General features: G+C 42.9%; 2 protein-coding genes across 4 annotated transcripts; both read left to right on the top strand.

Annotated features, from left to right (window-relative positions):
- Positions 1-1558: 1558 nt before the first annotated feature.
- Positions 1559-3899, top strand: TCEAL4 (transcription elongation factor A like 4). Its single transcript, XM_035018971.1, has 3 exons — positions 1559-1713; positions 2298-2367; positions 2698-3899. Exon 3 carries the CDS (start codon positions 2725-2727, stop codon positions 3721-3723), a length of 999 nt encoding a protein of 332 aa, XP_034874862.1. The 5' UTR covers positions 1559-1713; positions 2298-2367; positions 2698-2724; the 3' UTR covers positions 3724-3899.
- A 6682-nt stretch (positions 3900-10581) lies between these two features.
- Positions 10582-15775, top strand: TCEAL3 (transcription elongation factor A like 3). 3 transcript variants are annotated; one of them, XM_035019155.1, is made up of 3 exons: positions 10582-13574; positions 14452-14521; positions 14887-15775. In XM_035019155.1, the coding sequence occupies exon 3, from the start codon at positions 14915-14917 to the stop codon at positions 15515-15517; it is 603 nt and encodes a 200-aa protein (XP_034875046.1). In that variant the 5' UTR covers positions 10582-13574; positions 14452-14521; positions 14887-14914; the 3' UTR covers positions 15518-15775. The 3 variants fall into 3 exon arrangements, with proteins under 3 accessions (XP_034875046.1, XP_034874963.1, XP_034875123.1); XM_035019072.1 differs by lacking the exon at positions 10582-13574 and adding an exon at positions 13808-13922; XM_035019232.1 differs by lacking the exon at positions 10582-13574 and adding an exon at positions 13808-13934.
- Positions 15776-16746: the final 971 nt, after the last annotated feature.

Here is a 16746-nt window from a genome sequence, read left to right as displayed (position 1 = left end):
AAATAGTTAATAATTTCCACTGTGTATTTAGAACCCAACATTTTAATTATTTTTTTAACCAAATGTAAACAAATGTATTAATAAGATTATGTAACTAAATTTGTACTGATAGACAATTGTGATATTCCATTTTTTCCATTGTAAACAAAGCCTACATAATTAATACTGTAGCCCTAGTTCCAGCAAAGAATAAATGCATAATAAACAGCTATTATGGGAATTTTTATAATACAAAACATTTTTTAAAACATAAGATTATATTTTAGCACATTATTAATTCTCTCCACGGGTAAATATTAGAAGTGGAATTACTGAACCAAAATATCAAACATTTTTATTTTAAAACAATTTACCAGCTTACTTTTCAGAACACTTTTTTACCATCCCACTCACCAAGAGCAGGGAAGAGTGCATGTGTCCCCAATCCCTTAAGAAATTGGTACACATTTTCAGGTAGTCAAATCTATCAACGTTTTCCTTAATTGTTCATGTCTTTATTATATTTTTAAAGGCCTTCCACACAAAAAACTTAAACAGAGACTACTTATTCAGAACTTGTTATAACAAGGGAGTAGGCCACCATTACTTGTGTTTGGCAGAGACTGAAAGTCTCTGGGGAGTGGAAAAGCTTTAGCTCGGACCAAAGAGAAGACTTTAAGTATTCTCTAACTGGAAGTTGTTGGCGTGGGGAAGCTGGAAGCAGGCTAGCTAAAAGCAGTCCATCTTATATGATTGGTTTGGAGAGGATATTTGGATTTCTCTTGCGGGGTGGGGGGGGTGGGAGGCAAAAATAGGGAGGTTGGCAGTCATTGATCAAGTCCTGAAGATTGCTTCAGAGGCTATGGTTTGGTTTCCTGGCCTGCTTGCTGCAGAGGTTGTGGGTCCCAGTTCTATTGTCATGTATGGTCAGGTCATTGTCCGTTGTATATTTAGTCTCTCCCTTATAAAAAAAATTAATTGTTCCTTTATTCTGCTTCAAATATAATTTTATTTTTAGATTTAAATAATTAGAAAATTTATGTTTGCGCATGTCAGGAAAAAGGAACAATTTTATCTCGAGGGGAACATTTTTCCTAATTTTTTCTGAAGTGTAATATTCTGGGGCACCTGGGTGGCTCAGTCCGTTAAGCCTCAGACTTGATTTTTGCTCAGGTCCTGATCTCAGGGTGGTGCGAAGGAGCCCTTCATGGGCTCGGAGCTCAACCGGGAGTCTGCTGGAGATTCTCTTTCCCTCTGCCCCTCCCTCCCCAAATAAATAAATACATCTTTAAAAAATTAAAATAAAAAATAAAGTGCAATATTCTATGTACCACATTAAAGTTCACAGTCATACGATTTCATTGGCTGGCTCTAGTTCTTTCAATGGAAATTAAGAGCAACACGGTCAAGACTCCTCCCCCGACCGCCCAACCCATTAAAAAAAGCCTCTGTGGTTTTTATTAAAATTATTCCTTTGACCACCTCAAGAAGAGAAAAAGGACAAAAGGGCCCAGAGAGGTGAGAGGGGAAGCGCTCCAGAGAGCGGTGGGGTGACTGGCAGTCGCCGGCCGGTGGGCGGGGCGGCGGGGGGAGGGGGGCGAGCTCGGGTGACGCGGCGCTCACGTGACCGCCGGGGCGCAGATGTGGGCACCACTCCGCGGGCCCGCCCTCTTCCCCTGCGGTCGGATCCGGAGCGGTCTGCGAGCTCCTAATTGTTGCTCCAGGTTCTTTCAGGTAAGTGTGAGGGCCTTCGTCGCCGCCTGCGGAACCCTGGAATGGGGGGTGAGGCACGAACACGGAGAGGAAAAAGGGTGGGGATGGGGTCCGGGTTGAGGGAAGCTGGCCGGAGTGCAGATAGAGATGGCGGTGGGAAAATGGCTAAGGGGGAGCTAGCGACCAATCGGCGGAGGGGGGGGAAGAGTGGACACCCCTAGTGGCCGTGGCCCCTTTTCGCCTCACCTCCTTCTCGCTACCCTCCGTCCATTTTGGAGCCGGAGCTGGTGAGCTAAGGGGCGCCCCGCCGGTGAGACCGTGGAAATAAACCCCCTCTACCACTCCATGCGTAGAGAAAAAAAGTTGACCTCGAGGGTGGGGAGGCGAGTTGCCTCCGGGGGAGAAGGACACAAGAGATCCAAAATTAGTTTGGAAAACATCCTGGTCTGGCGCCCGAGGCGTGAAAAGAAATGGCGGCTGGGGTGCGGGGGGCGGAGGAGGTGGGGGAGGGAAACGTTGGATGAGGGGGGCCGGGATGCAGGAAAGGGGCCGAGTTGCTGTGCATCCACCCAAACGCGCAGCCCCTGTCTCCTGTCTGTCTGCAGGTCTGCGTGTCTGTTCTCAGCACTCTGCAAAGCTAGAAAAGGAGGAGGAATCTGTTCAGAATCCCTGCAGGTCAGTGAAGGAAGGGGGTCTCTGGATAGGGACCCAGAGGGGTGGGGAGTGTGGAGGGTACAGCACCCACAGAATATGGGGCGCCACTGCCCACCTCCTAACGCGTTTATACACATTCTGCCGTGCTGAGCAAACGTAGAGAAAATGGCAGGGCCTGCCAGAGAAATGGTTGGCTCACGTGTGTGAGGGGAGAGGGTGGGCAGAAAGCACACTTAAAGGCGGGCCAGGTCAGGGGAACCCTGACAAGGGGAGAGATGCCTGTACTATCCAGACTTGCATTCCACCCCCAAGCCCTCAGTTTCCCTTGTCTCCTCTTCCTCCCCACCCCAGGACAGGAAAAGGAGGGGAGAGCTCAACATGGAAAAACTCTGCAGTGAAAATGAAGGAATGACTGAGAACGAAGAAAAGATGGAATACAAAGAACAGTCACAGGATGCGGAAAAGCCAGAAGTAGCTTGTACTTTGGAAGACAAGGAAAAGTTAGAAAACGAGAGAATGACAGAAGATGAGGAAATACTAAAGGATAAAGAAAAGCCAGAGAGTATGACAAAGCCAAAAGATGGAAAGCCAGAGAGCGAGGGAAAGCCAGAGAGCGAGGGAAAGCCAGAGAGCGAGGGAAAGCCAGAGATGGAGGGAAACCCAGGGATGGAGGGAAACCCAGAGATGGAGGGAAACCCAGGGATGGAGGGAAACCCAGGGATGGGGGGAAAGCCGGAGAGCGAGGGAAAGCCGGAGAGTGAGGGAAAGCCAGAGAGTGAGGGAAAACCAGAGAGCGAGGGAAAGCCAAAAGAAGAAGGAAAACCAGTAAGTGAGGGAAAGCCAAAAGAAGAGGGAAAACCAGTGAGCGAGGGAAAGCCAAAAGAAGGAAAACCAGTGAGTGAGGGAAAGCCAAAAGAAGGAAAACCAGTGAGTGAGGGAAAGCCAAAAGAAGAAGGAAAACCAGTGAGTGAGGGAAAGCCAAAAGAAGAAAAATCAGAGAATGAGGGAAAGCCAGTGAATGAGGAAAAGTCAAAAGAAGAAAAGCCAGCCATCGAATCAAGGGTTGCAGGAAAGCGCCCAGCTGGGGATGATGTACCCAGGAAGGCCAAAAGAAAAACCAACAAGGGGCTGGCTCAGTGCCTCAAGGAATATAAGGAGGCCATACACGATATGCATTTGAGCAATGAGGAGATGATAAGAGAATTTGACGAGATGGCCAGGGTGGAGGATGAGGTGAAGAAAACCAGACAGAAATTGGGGGGGTTTATGTGGATGCAAAAAAGTTTACAGGACCCCTTCCACCCGAGGGGCCCAAGGGAACTCAGGGGTGGGTGCAGGGCCCCACAGAGGGGCTTTGAAGACATTCCTTTTGTGTAGTGCCCCTGGCAGGTATTTGCCCAGGCCCTGTGCTTTAACCTTATGCTGATACTTGCTTTAGCTATCACCCTGTTATCCAACTGCAGCCTTCGATGTTTCAGTAGCAGATTTTTGTCCATTGCATGGGAAAATGTTTATGGCATATTATAAAATTAAAAAGAAAAAAGTTCACCATATATAGCATCAGTCCATTTTTGTAAAACTACAAAGGTATTTACCTAGTGATTTATGTACAGAGAAAACTCTGAAAGCTATGTCCTGGTGATCTGTGGGTGATTTTTTTTTTCTATTCTTTTTTGTTCCTTGTATATTTTCTCCTAAAAAACATAGATTACTTTCATCATGAAAACAGTATATACCAAGCAATCAAAACAACTGTTCAGATTGCTCATAAATGCAGTGGAGACACCGAAAATTCTTGGTCAGGATATAAAATGTTTCAAACTTGTCTTTGAGACTGGAAGCTAGAAGACTCAACCTGGCCGATACTAATCCATTGCTGTAACAAACAGTCTTGTCATCTGTCGAATGGGGTAAACTTGCCTTCCAGGGTTGTGGAGAAGATCAGATGAGGAAATGAGTATGAGCTGTGTTGAGTTGGCTCCTACCCTTTGCCTTGCACTAGCAGAACCAGAATTCTGTTAGATGTTTGGGGGAGGTATAAGAGGTCTCACTTGTGTCTAGGAATAAGTCAGATAAAAGGTGGGTGCCACTCTCCCCTGGGTAATGCCATGTGTCTTGGGCACTGTGCCCGTTCTCAGGGGCTCTGTACCCTCCTGAAGCCCCCCTGCTACTGGTGGGCTGGAGACCATGATGGACTAAAGCAACACTGTCTCAACAGAAAGGTGGAGAATTCTTCTCTACCTACGGCAGAGTTACCCTAATTCAGGTGGGTAGTACCCAGTTGTCACTGGGCCTTGATATAAAGTTTTTAGAAAACACTCCTTTCCAGAATTTTTGTCAGTTTGTGTGTGTTTTTCCATACAACTATCTTCACTGGATTTTGATACTGGAGATTGAGCCAGAAAAATCTGAGTGGCCAGATGCTGTGCTATTCTCACCTGTTAATCTCTTGTCTGCTGACACTTTTTTCTTAGGAGGAATTGTCTCTCAGGAAGTTCCTGTTAAGCCCTGCCTTACCATTTCAACAGATCCATCTACCTATGTGATTCCTCCCCCCCCCCCCCCCCCCCCCCCCCCTTCATTAGCCTTTTATTTGCTTTTAGTGTTTTTTTTTAATAAACTTTTATTTTAGGAGTTAATGACTTTCAGAATTATTGCAAAGCTAGTACAGAGTTTCTGTATACCCCATTCACAGTATTCTTTATTAACATCTTACATTAGTATGGTGCATTTGTCACAACCAATTTTGATACATTATTATTTACCAAAGTACATATTAAATTCCCTCAGTTTTTCCCTAATGTCCTTTTTCTGTTCCAGGATCCTATCCAGGTTACCACCTTACATTTAGTCATCTTGTCTCCATAGGCTCCTCTTGGCTGTGACAGTTTCTCACTTTCCCTGTTTTTGACACTTTTGAGAAGTACTGGTCAGGTATTTTGTATAATGTTCCACAATTCAAGTTTGCTTGATTTTTTTCTTGTGGTTACACAGGCATTAAGTGCTTTTGGGAAGAGGACCAGATAGGTAAGTGCCATACTCACTACATTATATAAAGGGTACGTGTAAACAGGGTGCCTGGCTGGTTCAGTCCATGGAACATGTGATTCTTGATCTTGGGGTCATGAGTTCAAGCCCCACGTTGGGTGTCTAGTTTACTTTTTTTAAAAAGGGTACATACTATCAATATTACCACTGTGGTTAACTTTCATGACCTGGCTGAGGTAGTGTTTGTCAGGATTCACCATGGTAAAGTTACTCTTATTTCTCCCTTTCCATACTGTACTCTTTGGAAGAAAGTCACTATGCACAGCCCATACTTGAGAAGGACTGAGTGGGATGTTAGGTTCCACCTACTTGAGGGTATCAGTATGGACTCTTTAAGTTTTAATTTTAATTCCAATTAGTTACCATACAATGTTATATTAGTTCAGGTATACAACATAGTAATTCAACAATTCCATACATCACCCAGTGCTCATCATGACAAATGTACTCCTTGATCCCCATCACCTATTTAACCCATCCCCACACCACCCTCCCCTCTGGTAACCATCAGATTGTTCTCTATAATTAAGAGTCTGTTTCTTGCTATGTCTGTCTCTCTCATTTTTTTCCCTTTGGTTTCTTAAGTTCCAAATATGAGTGAAAGCATATGGTATTTGTCTTTCTCTAACTGACTTACTTCACTTAGCATTATACTTTGGTGCAAATGGCAAGATTTCATTCTTTTTTATGGCTGAGTAATATTCCATTGTTCCTCAGAAAGTTAAAATATAACTACCTTACGATCCAGCAATCAATATTTTATACTTTGGATTATAATCTAATACTACTTCACATACTTTCATTGCTCTAATTGTTCCAACTTGGCCATTGCGAGCTCTTTCACTTGGCTCTTGTATTTATTTAACATACCTCCTCCCATCACTGTGTGTGTATGTGTGCAGGCATGCACGTGTATGTGTGTGTTTAATACTTTCTGGCACTACAAGATGGTGTAGTCTTGTATAGTTCCTGTCCAAGTCCTAGAATTTGCCATTTCTTCAAGGGGCCCTGGTACCTTTGGTTAGAGAATGGTATCAAAACCAAGATCTGGGTGCTAAGGGTACTCATTACTATTGGGGTATCATTGCTTCTAGGCCCTCGCAGTTGACAGCAAGGAGATCTACTGATACATAATAACCCGTGTGTATATGTGCATGTTTATATATGTTTTCAGCTTCAATTATTTTTATATATTTATTTATATAGAGACAAATTTTTGCCTTTAGTTTTATAGACTCCACTCCCAAAGTTACCCTATGTCAACACCTTATTCCTCCATCCCTTTCAGTGGGGTTGTTTCATAGATTTGTAACACACTTAGATTCTTTAGGCGCATTCTGCATTTGGGGAGTACTTTTTTTTAAAAAAGATTTATTTATTTATTTGACAGAGACAGCGAGAGAGGGAACACAAGCAGGGGGAGTAAGAGAGGGAGAAGCAGGCTTCCTGCAGAGCAGGGAGCCCGATGCGGGGCTCGATCCCAGGAGCCAGGGATCATGACCCAAGCCGAAGGCAGATGCTTAACGGCTGAGCCACCCAGGTGCCCCTGGGGAGTACTATTTTTTATGATATTTTTAAATTTCAAATTCCAGTTCATTGCTGGCATGTAAGAAAGCAATTGACTCTTGTATATTAGCTTTACAGCCTTACAGATCTTGTAGCCAGGAGTTTGTCAGTGCTGTGGCATTTCTACATAGACAATCATGTCATCTGCAAAGAGACAGTATTATTTCCTCCATTCCAATCTGTATATGTTTTATTTCCTTTTTGTGTGTGTGTTATTGCACTAGCTAGGACTTCCAGGATGATGTTTAATAGGAGCAATGAGAAAAGAATACCTTGCCTTGTTCCTGATATTAGGATGAAGCGTCCTCCTCACCGTTAAGTATGTTGTTACAGGTTTCCTGTAGATATTCTTTATTAAATTGAGGTGTTCCCCTCTAATTCTATTTTGAGAACCTTTATCATAAATGGGTGTTGGATTCTGTCATATACTTTTTCTGTATCAAGTGATAAGATCATATGATATATCTTATTTAGTCTGTTTATGTGGTGGATTACACGGATTTATTTTCAAATGTTAAATCAGCTTTGCATGCCTACAATAAATTCCACTTGTTAGGTGCATAATTTTTATACATTGTTGGATTCGATTTTCTGATACTTTGTTGAGGATTTTGTGTTTGTGTTCATGAGAGATACTGGTCTGTAGTTTTCCTTTCTTATAATGCCTTCTATCTGGTTTTGGAATTAGGGTAATGTTGGCCTCAGAGAATAAATCAAACGTTCGCTCTACTTCTGTTTTATGGAAGGCATTGTGGAGAATTGGCATTATTTCTTACCCAAATGTGTGGTAGAATTCCCTAGTGATCTCTAAATGTTTACTGGTGATGCTTAAATGTTTGGTAGAATTTGGTCTTGGTGATTTCTATCTTTGGGAGGTTATGAATTATTGATTCAATTTCTTTAATAGATACAGGGCTATTTAGGTTATTGTTCTCTCCTTGTGTGAGTTTTAGTAGTTTGTATCATTGAAGGAGATTGGTTCATTGTATCTAAGTTATCAAATTTGTAGGCATAGAGTTGTTAATAGAATTCCTTCATTATCTTTTTTTTTTTTTTAAGATTTTATTTATTTGGGGCACCTGGGTGGCTCAGTTGTTAAGTGTCTGCCTTCGGCTTGGGTCATGATCCCAGGGTCCTGGGATGGAGCCCCGAATTGGGCTCCCTGCTCTGCGGGAAGCCTGGTTCTCCCTCTCCCTCTCCCCGTGCTGTGTTCCCTCTCTCACTGTGTCTCTGTCAAATAAATAAAATCTTTAGAATTTTCTGTTTTCTTGATTATCCTGGCAAGAGATTTATCAATTTTTTTTATGTTTTCAAAGAATCAGCTTTTGGTTTTGTTGATTTTTTTCCCTATTTTTTCCTGTTTTAGTTGTATTGATTATTAATATTAATTTCTTTTCTTCTGCTTGCACTAGGCTTAAAATTACCTTTCTTTAGTTTCCTGAAGAGAAAACTTAGGTTATCGAAAACAGAAAGGAGATCCAAATTAACAAAATCAGAAATGAAAGTGAGGTTATCACTAGTGATTCCATGGACATTAAGAAGATAATGAAGGGGGGGCGCCTGGGTGGCTCAGTCATTAAGTGTCTGCCTTCGGCTCAGGTCATGATCCCAGGGTCCTGGGATCGAGCCCCGCATCCGGCACCCTGCTCGGCAGGAGGCCTGCTTCTCCCTCTTCCACTCCTGGGGAAACAGTGAGAGAGGGAACACAAGCAGAAGGAGTGGGAGAGGGAGAAGCAGGCTTAGATTATAGATGTTAGATCTTTTTCATTTTCTCACATACGCATTTAAGCTAGAAATTTCCTTCTAAGCACTACTTTTTCTATATCCCCAAAGTTTTGATAGGTTAATTTTATTTTCATTTAGTTCAAAATATTTTTGCATTTCTCTTGAAATTTTCCTTGACTCATGTGTTTAGAATTGTGTTAATTTCCAAATTTTTGTGTTTTTCCATCTTTCTGTCGCTGATTTCTACTTTAATTCCAATGAGAGCATACTTTTATGATTTCTGTTCTTTTAAATTTGCTAAGGTGTATTTAATGGCCTAGAATATGGACTCTTAGTGAATGTTCTATGTGAACTTGAAAAAAAATGTGTTCTGATATTGGATGGAATGTTCTATAAATGCCATTTAGATCAAGTTGATTAATAGTGCTGTTCAGGTCAACTATATCCGTACAGATATTTTGCCTGCTTAATCTGTCAATTACTGACTGGGGGTGTTGAAGTCTGCAACTCTAATAATAGATTTGTCTGTTTCTCCTTTCTGTTTCATCAGTTTTTGCCTCTTTTTTTTTTTTAAGATTTTTATTTATTTGACAGAGAGAGACACAGCGACAGAGGGAACACAAGCAGGGGGAGTGGGAGAGGGAGAAGCAGGCTTCCCGCGGAGCAGGAAGCCCGATGCGGGGCTCGATCCCAGGACCCTGGGATCATGACCTGAGCGGAAGGCAGACACTTAACGACTGAGCCACCCAGGCGCCCCGCCTCATATATTTTGACACTTTCGTTAGGTACATACGTATTTAGGATTATTATGTGTTTGGTTTTTTCCATAATTGATCCCTTTGTCATTATGTAGTGCCTTTTTTTTATCTCTGATACTTTAATTGTTCTCAAGTCTGCTTTATCTGAAATTATATAGCTATTCCAGCATTTTTTTTGTAGGCTCTGTGCCCACTGTGGGGCTTGAATTCATGCCCCCAAGATTAAGAGTCAAATACTGTACCCCCTGAGCCAGCCAGGCACCCCTCCAGCATCCTTTTTTGTCCATATTTCTTTTGATTAGTATATATGGTGGTATATAATCTTTCTCCATTGCTTTCCTTGTAAACTTTCAGAGTCTTTATTTATTTATTTTAAAGACTTTATTTATTTATTTGTCAGAGAGCACAAGCAGGGGGATCGGCAGGCAGAGGGAGAAGCAGGCTCCCTGCTGAGCAAGGAGCCCGTTGCAAGACTTGATCCCAGGACCCCAGGATCCTGACCTGAGGCGAAGGCAGATGCTTAACCCACTGAGCCACCCAAGCACCCAGTCTTTATTTTTAAAATGGGCCTCTTGTCCAAAACATATAGTTGGATTTTATTTGTCCATTCTGACAATTTCTGTCTTTAGTGGGTGTATTTGGAGCATTCATATTTAAAATGATTCTTGATATATATTTGGATTAATATCAACAATGTGTAACTGTTTTCCATTTGTTTCCAAGGCTTCTTTTTCTGCCTTCTCTAGTTCTGAGTATTTTACATGATTCCATTTGTCTTCTCTTAGTGTATCAATTATATTTCTTTTAAAAAAATTTTTACTTATTTCCCTCAATTTTACAATATATATTTTTAACTAGGTTTACTTTCAAAAAACCATCTTCTGCTTCACTTATATGTAGTATAGGTACCCTATTACAGAGTATTCATTATTCATTTCACTTATTCATATGCTATAATCACTAAATATATTGTTAATATTAGTACTTTAAACATTTATCTTTTGTATCACTTAAGAATAAGAAAAAGGAAACAATTTCATTATACTTTCATGTATTCCCTTCCACTGTTCTTTATGAAGATTTGAGTTGCTGACCTATTTTGAGTTGCTGATCAATTTTCTTTTGCCTAGAGAAAAGTTTTTAACATTTCTTTAAGGGAAGGTTTGCTGGTCATCAGTTTTTGTTTGAGAAAAATCTTTATTTCTCCTTCACTTTTGAAGGACAATTTTGCTGAATATAAAATTTTAATTTGGTGGGTTTTTTTTTTTTTCCTTTCAACACTTTAAATATTTCCACAGTTACAGAGATAGAAGTGTTAATGCTAAAATGGAAAATTTATTTCTCCTTGTAGTTCTGTCAAATTTTGATTTATTTATTTTGAGGTCAATCTAATAAGTGCATATAAATTTTAAAATACCATAAAGTGACACTTGTTATGGTTTGTAATGCTTTTTGCTTTGAAGTCTATTTTGTTATTTAACTACAATGGTTTCCTTTTGGTTACTGTTTTCATGTTATAATTTTCTTCTATACTTTTACTTTCAGTCTTTATGTATTTTTATATTTCAGATGTCTTTTGTAAACAGTATAACATTGTGTTTTTTCCAGTCTGAAAATCTTTCAATTGCTTCATGTAAACCATTTATATTTAATGTACTCACTGATATTAATAGATGTAAGTTAACCATTGTAAGCAAGTTCCTTTTCTATGTCCCATCTGATGTATGTTAGTTTTCTCTTCTTTAGGATTATTTTCTTATTTTTGCCCCTCTATTAGCTTAGAAGTTTTACCTTAATGGCTTTCTGGCAATTAGAGCATACAGTCTTGACTTAATCAAAGGCTAATATTAATTTTGTACTTTTACTTTAGCCTTCTTGACTCATATGTCATTTGTTGATATGAATTAAGATTCTAGTTTTATGTAGTATTGATTTAAGTTTACATACATATTTGTCTTTTTAATTGTTGTTTTTCCCTTTCTTATCTCCAGTATTCCATCTGGGATCATTTTCCTGCCACGTGAAAAATGCCCTGTAGCATTCAGTATTTCCTTTGGTTCATGCCTGCTGATGGCAAACTCTCCTTTTTTGTTTATTTGTAAAGGTCTTTATTTCACCTTTAATTTTGAAGGGTATTTTTCCTGGTTCTTAATTTTTTTGGCTGGCAATTATTTTCTTTCAAGTTGCTAAAGATACCATTCTACTGTCTTCATACCTCCATTGTTGCTCTTAAGAAGCCATCAATCAGCCTAACTTTTGTTCCTTTCAAGGTGTACTCTATTTTTCTGGCTACTTTTATGATTTTGTCTTTGATTCTCTGAAAGGTCACTATTATGCATCTATGTGTGAGTTTCTTCTTATCCTGTTTGGGATATCTTGGACTTCTTAGATCTATGGATCAGTGTCTTTCATCAGTTCTGAAAAATCCTCAGTTGTCTCTTCAGAGGTTGCCTCTGAACATTTCCATTTCTCTTTTCCTTCTGGAACTCCAAGTAAACATTTGTTAGATCTTACCATGCCCTCCCATCTGAATTTTCCATCTTTTTGACTACCTGTACAGCCTTATAGATAGTTTCTTCTGAACATAATTTCTAGTTCTTTACTTCTCGTTTGAGCTGCATCTAATCTGCTGTTAAAGCCATCCACTGGATTTCTAATTTCAGCTGAAGTTTTTTTTTTTTGTAGTTTTAGAATTCCCTTTTTTTTTTTTTTCACTTTTTCTGATTTCTGGCACCCTGTTGAAATTTTCAAGATTGGATTTTATTTATCTGAATACACTAAGCATTGTGTTTTCATAGTCTGTATCTGATGATTCAGATCATTCAAAACTAATGGATCTGTTTGTGTTGGCTGTTGTCTCTACCGCTTCATATTTATGATGTCTTTTTTTATTTGTATTCCTAGTTATCTTTCGTGTGGACTTTGTACATGAACAATTGTTGGTTGAAATAATTTGGGGCCTAGGATGATGGACACTTACTCCAGAGAAGATTTTATTTGCATTGGTCAGGGCTTATAAGGGTTCTTCCTGTCTGGAACCACCATAATCTTTGTTTAAAGCTTAAAGTTTACTAGTCCAATTAGATGTTGCAAGGCCAAACTAAAAGACTTTGTGAGAGCTAGTTTATTTCCAGTTTATAATTACCCTTAAACTGAAACATTTGAGGTTCCCAGCATTATACGGGTGATGGTTTGTTAGGAAATCCCTTCCCTTATAATGAGCCTTGGGTCTTTGATTAGCTGCCTTGAGTCAGCAGTAGATTCAACACAGTTTGGCACTGGTGTATTACTTAACCTCTATTCCTAACCACAGATGCCCTTGGGACAAATACAGTTAACCATATGAGTACTAAAAGAAAAAATGGGTGAATTCCTCTTTGACCTCACAGAGGAAAATAATTAACTATGAATCAAAATCTAGATGGAATAAAAGAAAAGTTTGATAAATTTGACTACTGTTTAAATGTATGGCAGAAATACACCATATACAAAGTAGAAAAGCAACTAACAAGCTGGAAGTAAATATTTGCAACATATATAACATAAAGGCCTAATATTGTTAATGTATAAAGGATACTGAAAATGAGAGAAGGACCAACAACCCAACGAAAATGTGGAAAGACGTGAACAATTTACAGTGATATTTAAATTGTCAAAAAAATGCAAAATAAAATGCCATGAGATACTACTACTCACCTATCATGTTAGTGAAAATGAAAAAGTATTCCAACACATGTTGGAAAAGGTGTGAAGAACCAAGCACTCTCCTATACTGCTGGTGGGAAAGCAAAGAAACGGATCTAAGGCTCGGGGAGGGAACAGCCTGGAGATGGAGATTTGAGAATCATCTGTGCTTAGAGGGAAATGAACAGAAATCTCTCAGGGAGAGAGAACGTGTGGACTGAGAGAAGAGGCCCAGGAACACAGCTACTCAAGGTGGCAGCGCCGCTTCCCGGTGGGCACTACTACCTGGGCTCTGGAGTCAGGCAGAGCCGCTCTTGGAAGCAGCCTGTGGGACTCAGCTGCTGAGCGCTCCTGGCAAAGTCGGGTACCGTCCCTGTGATCAGCGGTCACACCTGGCAATGACGTACCTCGCAGAGGGATGCTGTGCGAGGACCTGAGATGCGCCAGGTGAAGCACCTGCGGTCGGGAAGCCTCCGGGCTCCTGCTCTCGCCTTGATTCCCCCTTTGCCACCCCGCCCCCCACCGTGTGCGGCTGCTCGGTCCCTTGGGGATGGGGGTGAGGGGGCGGGGTGGGGGACCGAGCTCGGGTGACGCGGCGCTCACGTGACCGGCTGGGCGCCGACGTGGGCAGCAGCCCCCGCGCCCGCCCGCTCGCCCGCCCTGCGGTCCGGTCCCTGCGCCCTCCGCTCCCATCACCCGCGCGGAACCAGCTCCCTGAGCTGCCCGGGCGGCGGGCGAGGGGCGAGCGGGCTTCGGCGAGCCCGAGGAGGCGCAGGCCTGCCCCGGGCCCCGCAGGTCAGTGTGAAGGTGGGCGCTGCTGGCGGCCCCGGGCTGGGGTGGAGGTGGATGGCAGTAGGATCCGTGAGCAGCGCGGGGTGGGGAGGGGTCCGGGAGGTCGGTGGGGAGGGGGATGCAGCGCGGACGTGGGCAGGTGGGGAGAGAGCACCCCGCCGCCTCCTCGACGCCCCTCCTGTGCGCCCTCCATGCATTTTTGGACCTGAAATGGGGGGGCGCCCCTGCAGTGCGACAGTGAAATGTAGGCATATTCTAGAAATAACCCCCTCTCACACTCTGCACCTAAAAGGAAATACTGACCTCCGCGGAAAGGGGGTGGGGGTGGGCGGCTTGCCTTCAGGGGAGGGGGATACAGACACCCAAACAGTTTGGAAAGCATCCTGGCTTGGAGCCTGAGGCCTGAAAAGTAATGGCGGCTGGGATGTGGGGGAGGTAGGAGAGGGAAATGTTGCCTGAGGAGGGCCCAGGTTCAGGAAAGAAACTTCAGTTGGCTGAGCGCACAGGCCCTGGCCCTGTCTCCTGTGTATAGGTCTGTCTGTCTGTCCCCAGCACTCTGCAAGGCTAGAAAAGGAGGAAGAACCTGTTCAGAATTCCTGCAGGTGAGTGAAACGGGGGAGGGGCACTGGACAGGAACGGGGGGGGGGAGGGTGCGGAGGGCACAGTTTGGGCAGAATTTGAAGGTCCCACTGCCCATCTCACCACCATGTATATTGCACCCACCCGGCCACACCGAGGGATGGTGCAAAGGGCCTGCCAGGGAAATGGTTGGCTCTCACGTGTGGGATGAATTGTGGGGTAAAGGGTGGGCAAAAGACACCCTTGGAGGGCTTGGGCAGCAGGTCAGGGGAACCCAGCCAAGGGGAAGGATGCCAGTACCATCAGCACCTGCACTCCACCTCCACGTCCTCAGTCTCCCTTGTCTCTTTTGACTTCTCTTAACCCCCTATCCCACCCTACCCCGCAGGACAAGGAAAAGAAGGGAAAATCTCAACATGGAAAAACTCTACAATGAAAATGAAGGAAAGCTGGAAATCGAGGGAACGCCAGAAGATGACGTAGAGCCTGAAGATGAAGGAAAATCAGATGAGGAAGAAAAGCTGGACGTGGAGGGGAAGCCAGGGCATGAGGGAAAGCTCCAGAATAAGGGACAGCCAGATGATGAGGGACAACCAGAAGATGAGGGAAAGCAAGAAAAGCAGGGCAAGTCTGAAAATGAGGGAAAACCACACGGTGAGGGCAAGCCAGAATCCCTGGCAAAGCCTGAGAGTGAGCCACGGGCTGCTGAGAAGCGCCCAGCTGAAGATTACGTGCCCAGGAAAGCAAAAAGAAAAACAGACAGGGGGACAGATGATTCCCCCAAGGACTATCAGGAGGACTTACAGGAAAGGCACTTGGGCAGTGAGGAGATGATGAGAGAATGTGGAGATATGTCAAGGGCTCAGGAAGAGCTAAGGAAAAAACAGAAAATGGGTGGTTTTCATTGGATGCAAAGAGATGTACAGGATCCGTTTGCCCCAAGGGGGCAACGGGGTGTCAGGGGGGTGAGGGGTGGAGGTAGGGGCCAAAGAGGCTTACATGATATCCCATATCTTTAATGCCTTTGGCCTTCAATTTTGTTTTCTCTGATGAGAATATTGCTGCCGCTGCTTTCCCTGGCAGGCATTTGCCAGGCTATGTGCTTTAACCTTAAGCTGATATTTTGCTTTAGGTGTCACTCTTGTTACCAGCAGCCTTTTGATCCAACTACAGTGTTCTCCGTCTTTCAGTAGGGAATTTTCACCCTTGTGCATGGAAGAAATGTTCATGGTACACTGTAAAATAACAATAAAGAAAAAACAGTTTTCAGAACCACATATACAGTATCAGACCATTTTTGTAAAAATATAAATGTTTGCATAATGCATTTGTGCATAGAGAAAGCTCTGAAAATGTGTATACTAAAAAGTAGATGATGGTTTCTCCTGTATGGTAGCCAAAAAAAAGGGTCTCATTTGTATTCAAACATGAGTCCAATTACCTGATGGTTAGGTACCTCCATGCCATTCCTCTGTGGGCCTTACCCATCCCCATGCCTTCCTCTAGTTGTAACCATGTCAGTGGGCACTGCTGCTCCTTCTTCTGAGTTCTCTACCGTCCTATGGCTCCCACCATGTGTGATTTTTTTTTTAAAGATTTTATTTATTCATTTGAAACAGAGAGATACAGAGAGAGAGAGCGAGAGCATGAGCAGGGGAGAGGCAGATGGCGAGGGAGAAGCAGGCTCCCCGCCGAGTCAGGAGCCAGATGTGGGGCTCCATCCCGGGGCCCTGGGATCATGACCTGAGCCGAAGGCAGATGCTTAACCATCTGAGCCACCCAGGCGCCCCTGTGTGATTCTTTCTTTTTGCTTTGCTCACTAACCACTTTTTCCTAAAGGATGGATTATGTTTGTCATAAAAAAAAAAAAAAACACCCTAGAAATCAAATACATGATAAACAACTGAAGTGTTCAGTGAGTTTATGAGGGCAATGAAGACACTTAAAATTCCTGTTGTCAGAATGTAAAATGGTAAGTAAAACTCACATTATCTCTGGAACTCATAGCTCGAGAAATCAACCTGGTGGTTATAGCAACAGATCCAGTGCTATAAGGGTCAGTCTTGTCATCTATGTAATGGGATTAAAACTTAACCTCACATACTGCTGAGTGGATCAGATGAGATACTGAGTATGTGAGCTATGTTGGGCTGGTACCTTGGCAGTAGTAGGACCCTGGCCTGTCAAACACTCAGGGGAAGGCTGAAGGTAGGTCTCACCTGTGCGCAGGAACAAGACCAAGCAGCTG

This window comes from Mirounga leonina, unplaced genomic scaffold (assembly GCF_011800145.1).
Source record: "Mirounga leonina isolate KUSES-001 unplaced genomic scaffold, KU_Mleo_1.0 Mir_101414, whole genome shotgun sequence".
NCBI classification, from domain to species: Eukaryota; Metazoa; Chordata; class Mammalia; order Carnivora; family Phocidae; genus Mirounga; species Mirounga leonina.
The sequence above is the reverse complement of the archived record's forward strand: the minus strand, read 5'-3'. Positions and strand labels throughout refer to the sequence as shown.

Bases quoted from the DNA above. Each gene is read 5' to 3' on its own strand.
- TCEAL4 (XM_035018971.1), top strand. From the start codon at position 2,725: ATGGAAAAACTCTGCAGTGAAAATGAAGGAATGACTGAGAACGAAGAA.
- TCEAL3 (XM_035019155.1), top strand. From the start codon at position 14,915: ATGGAAAAACTCTACAATGAAAATGAAGGAAAGCTGGAAATCGAGGGA.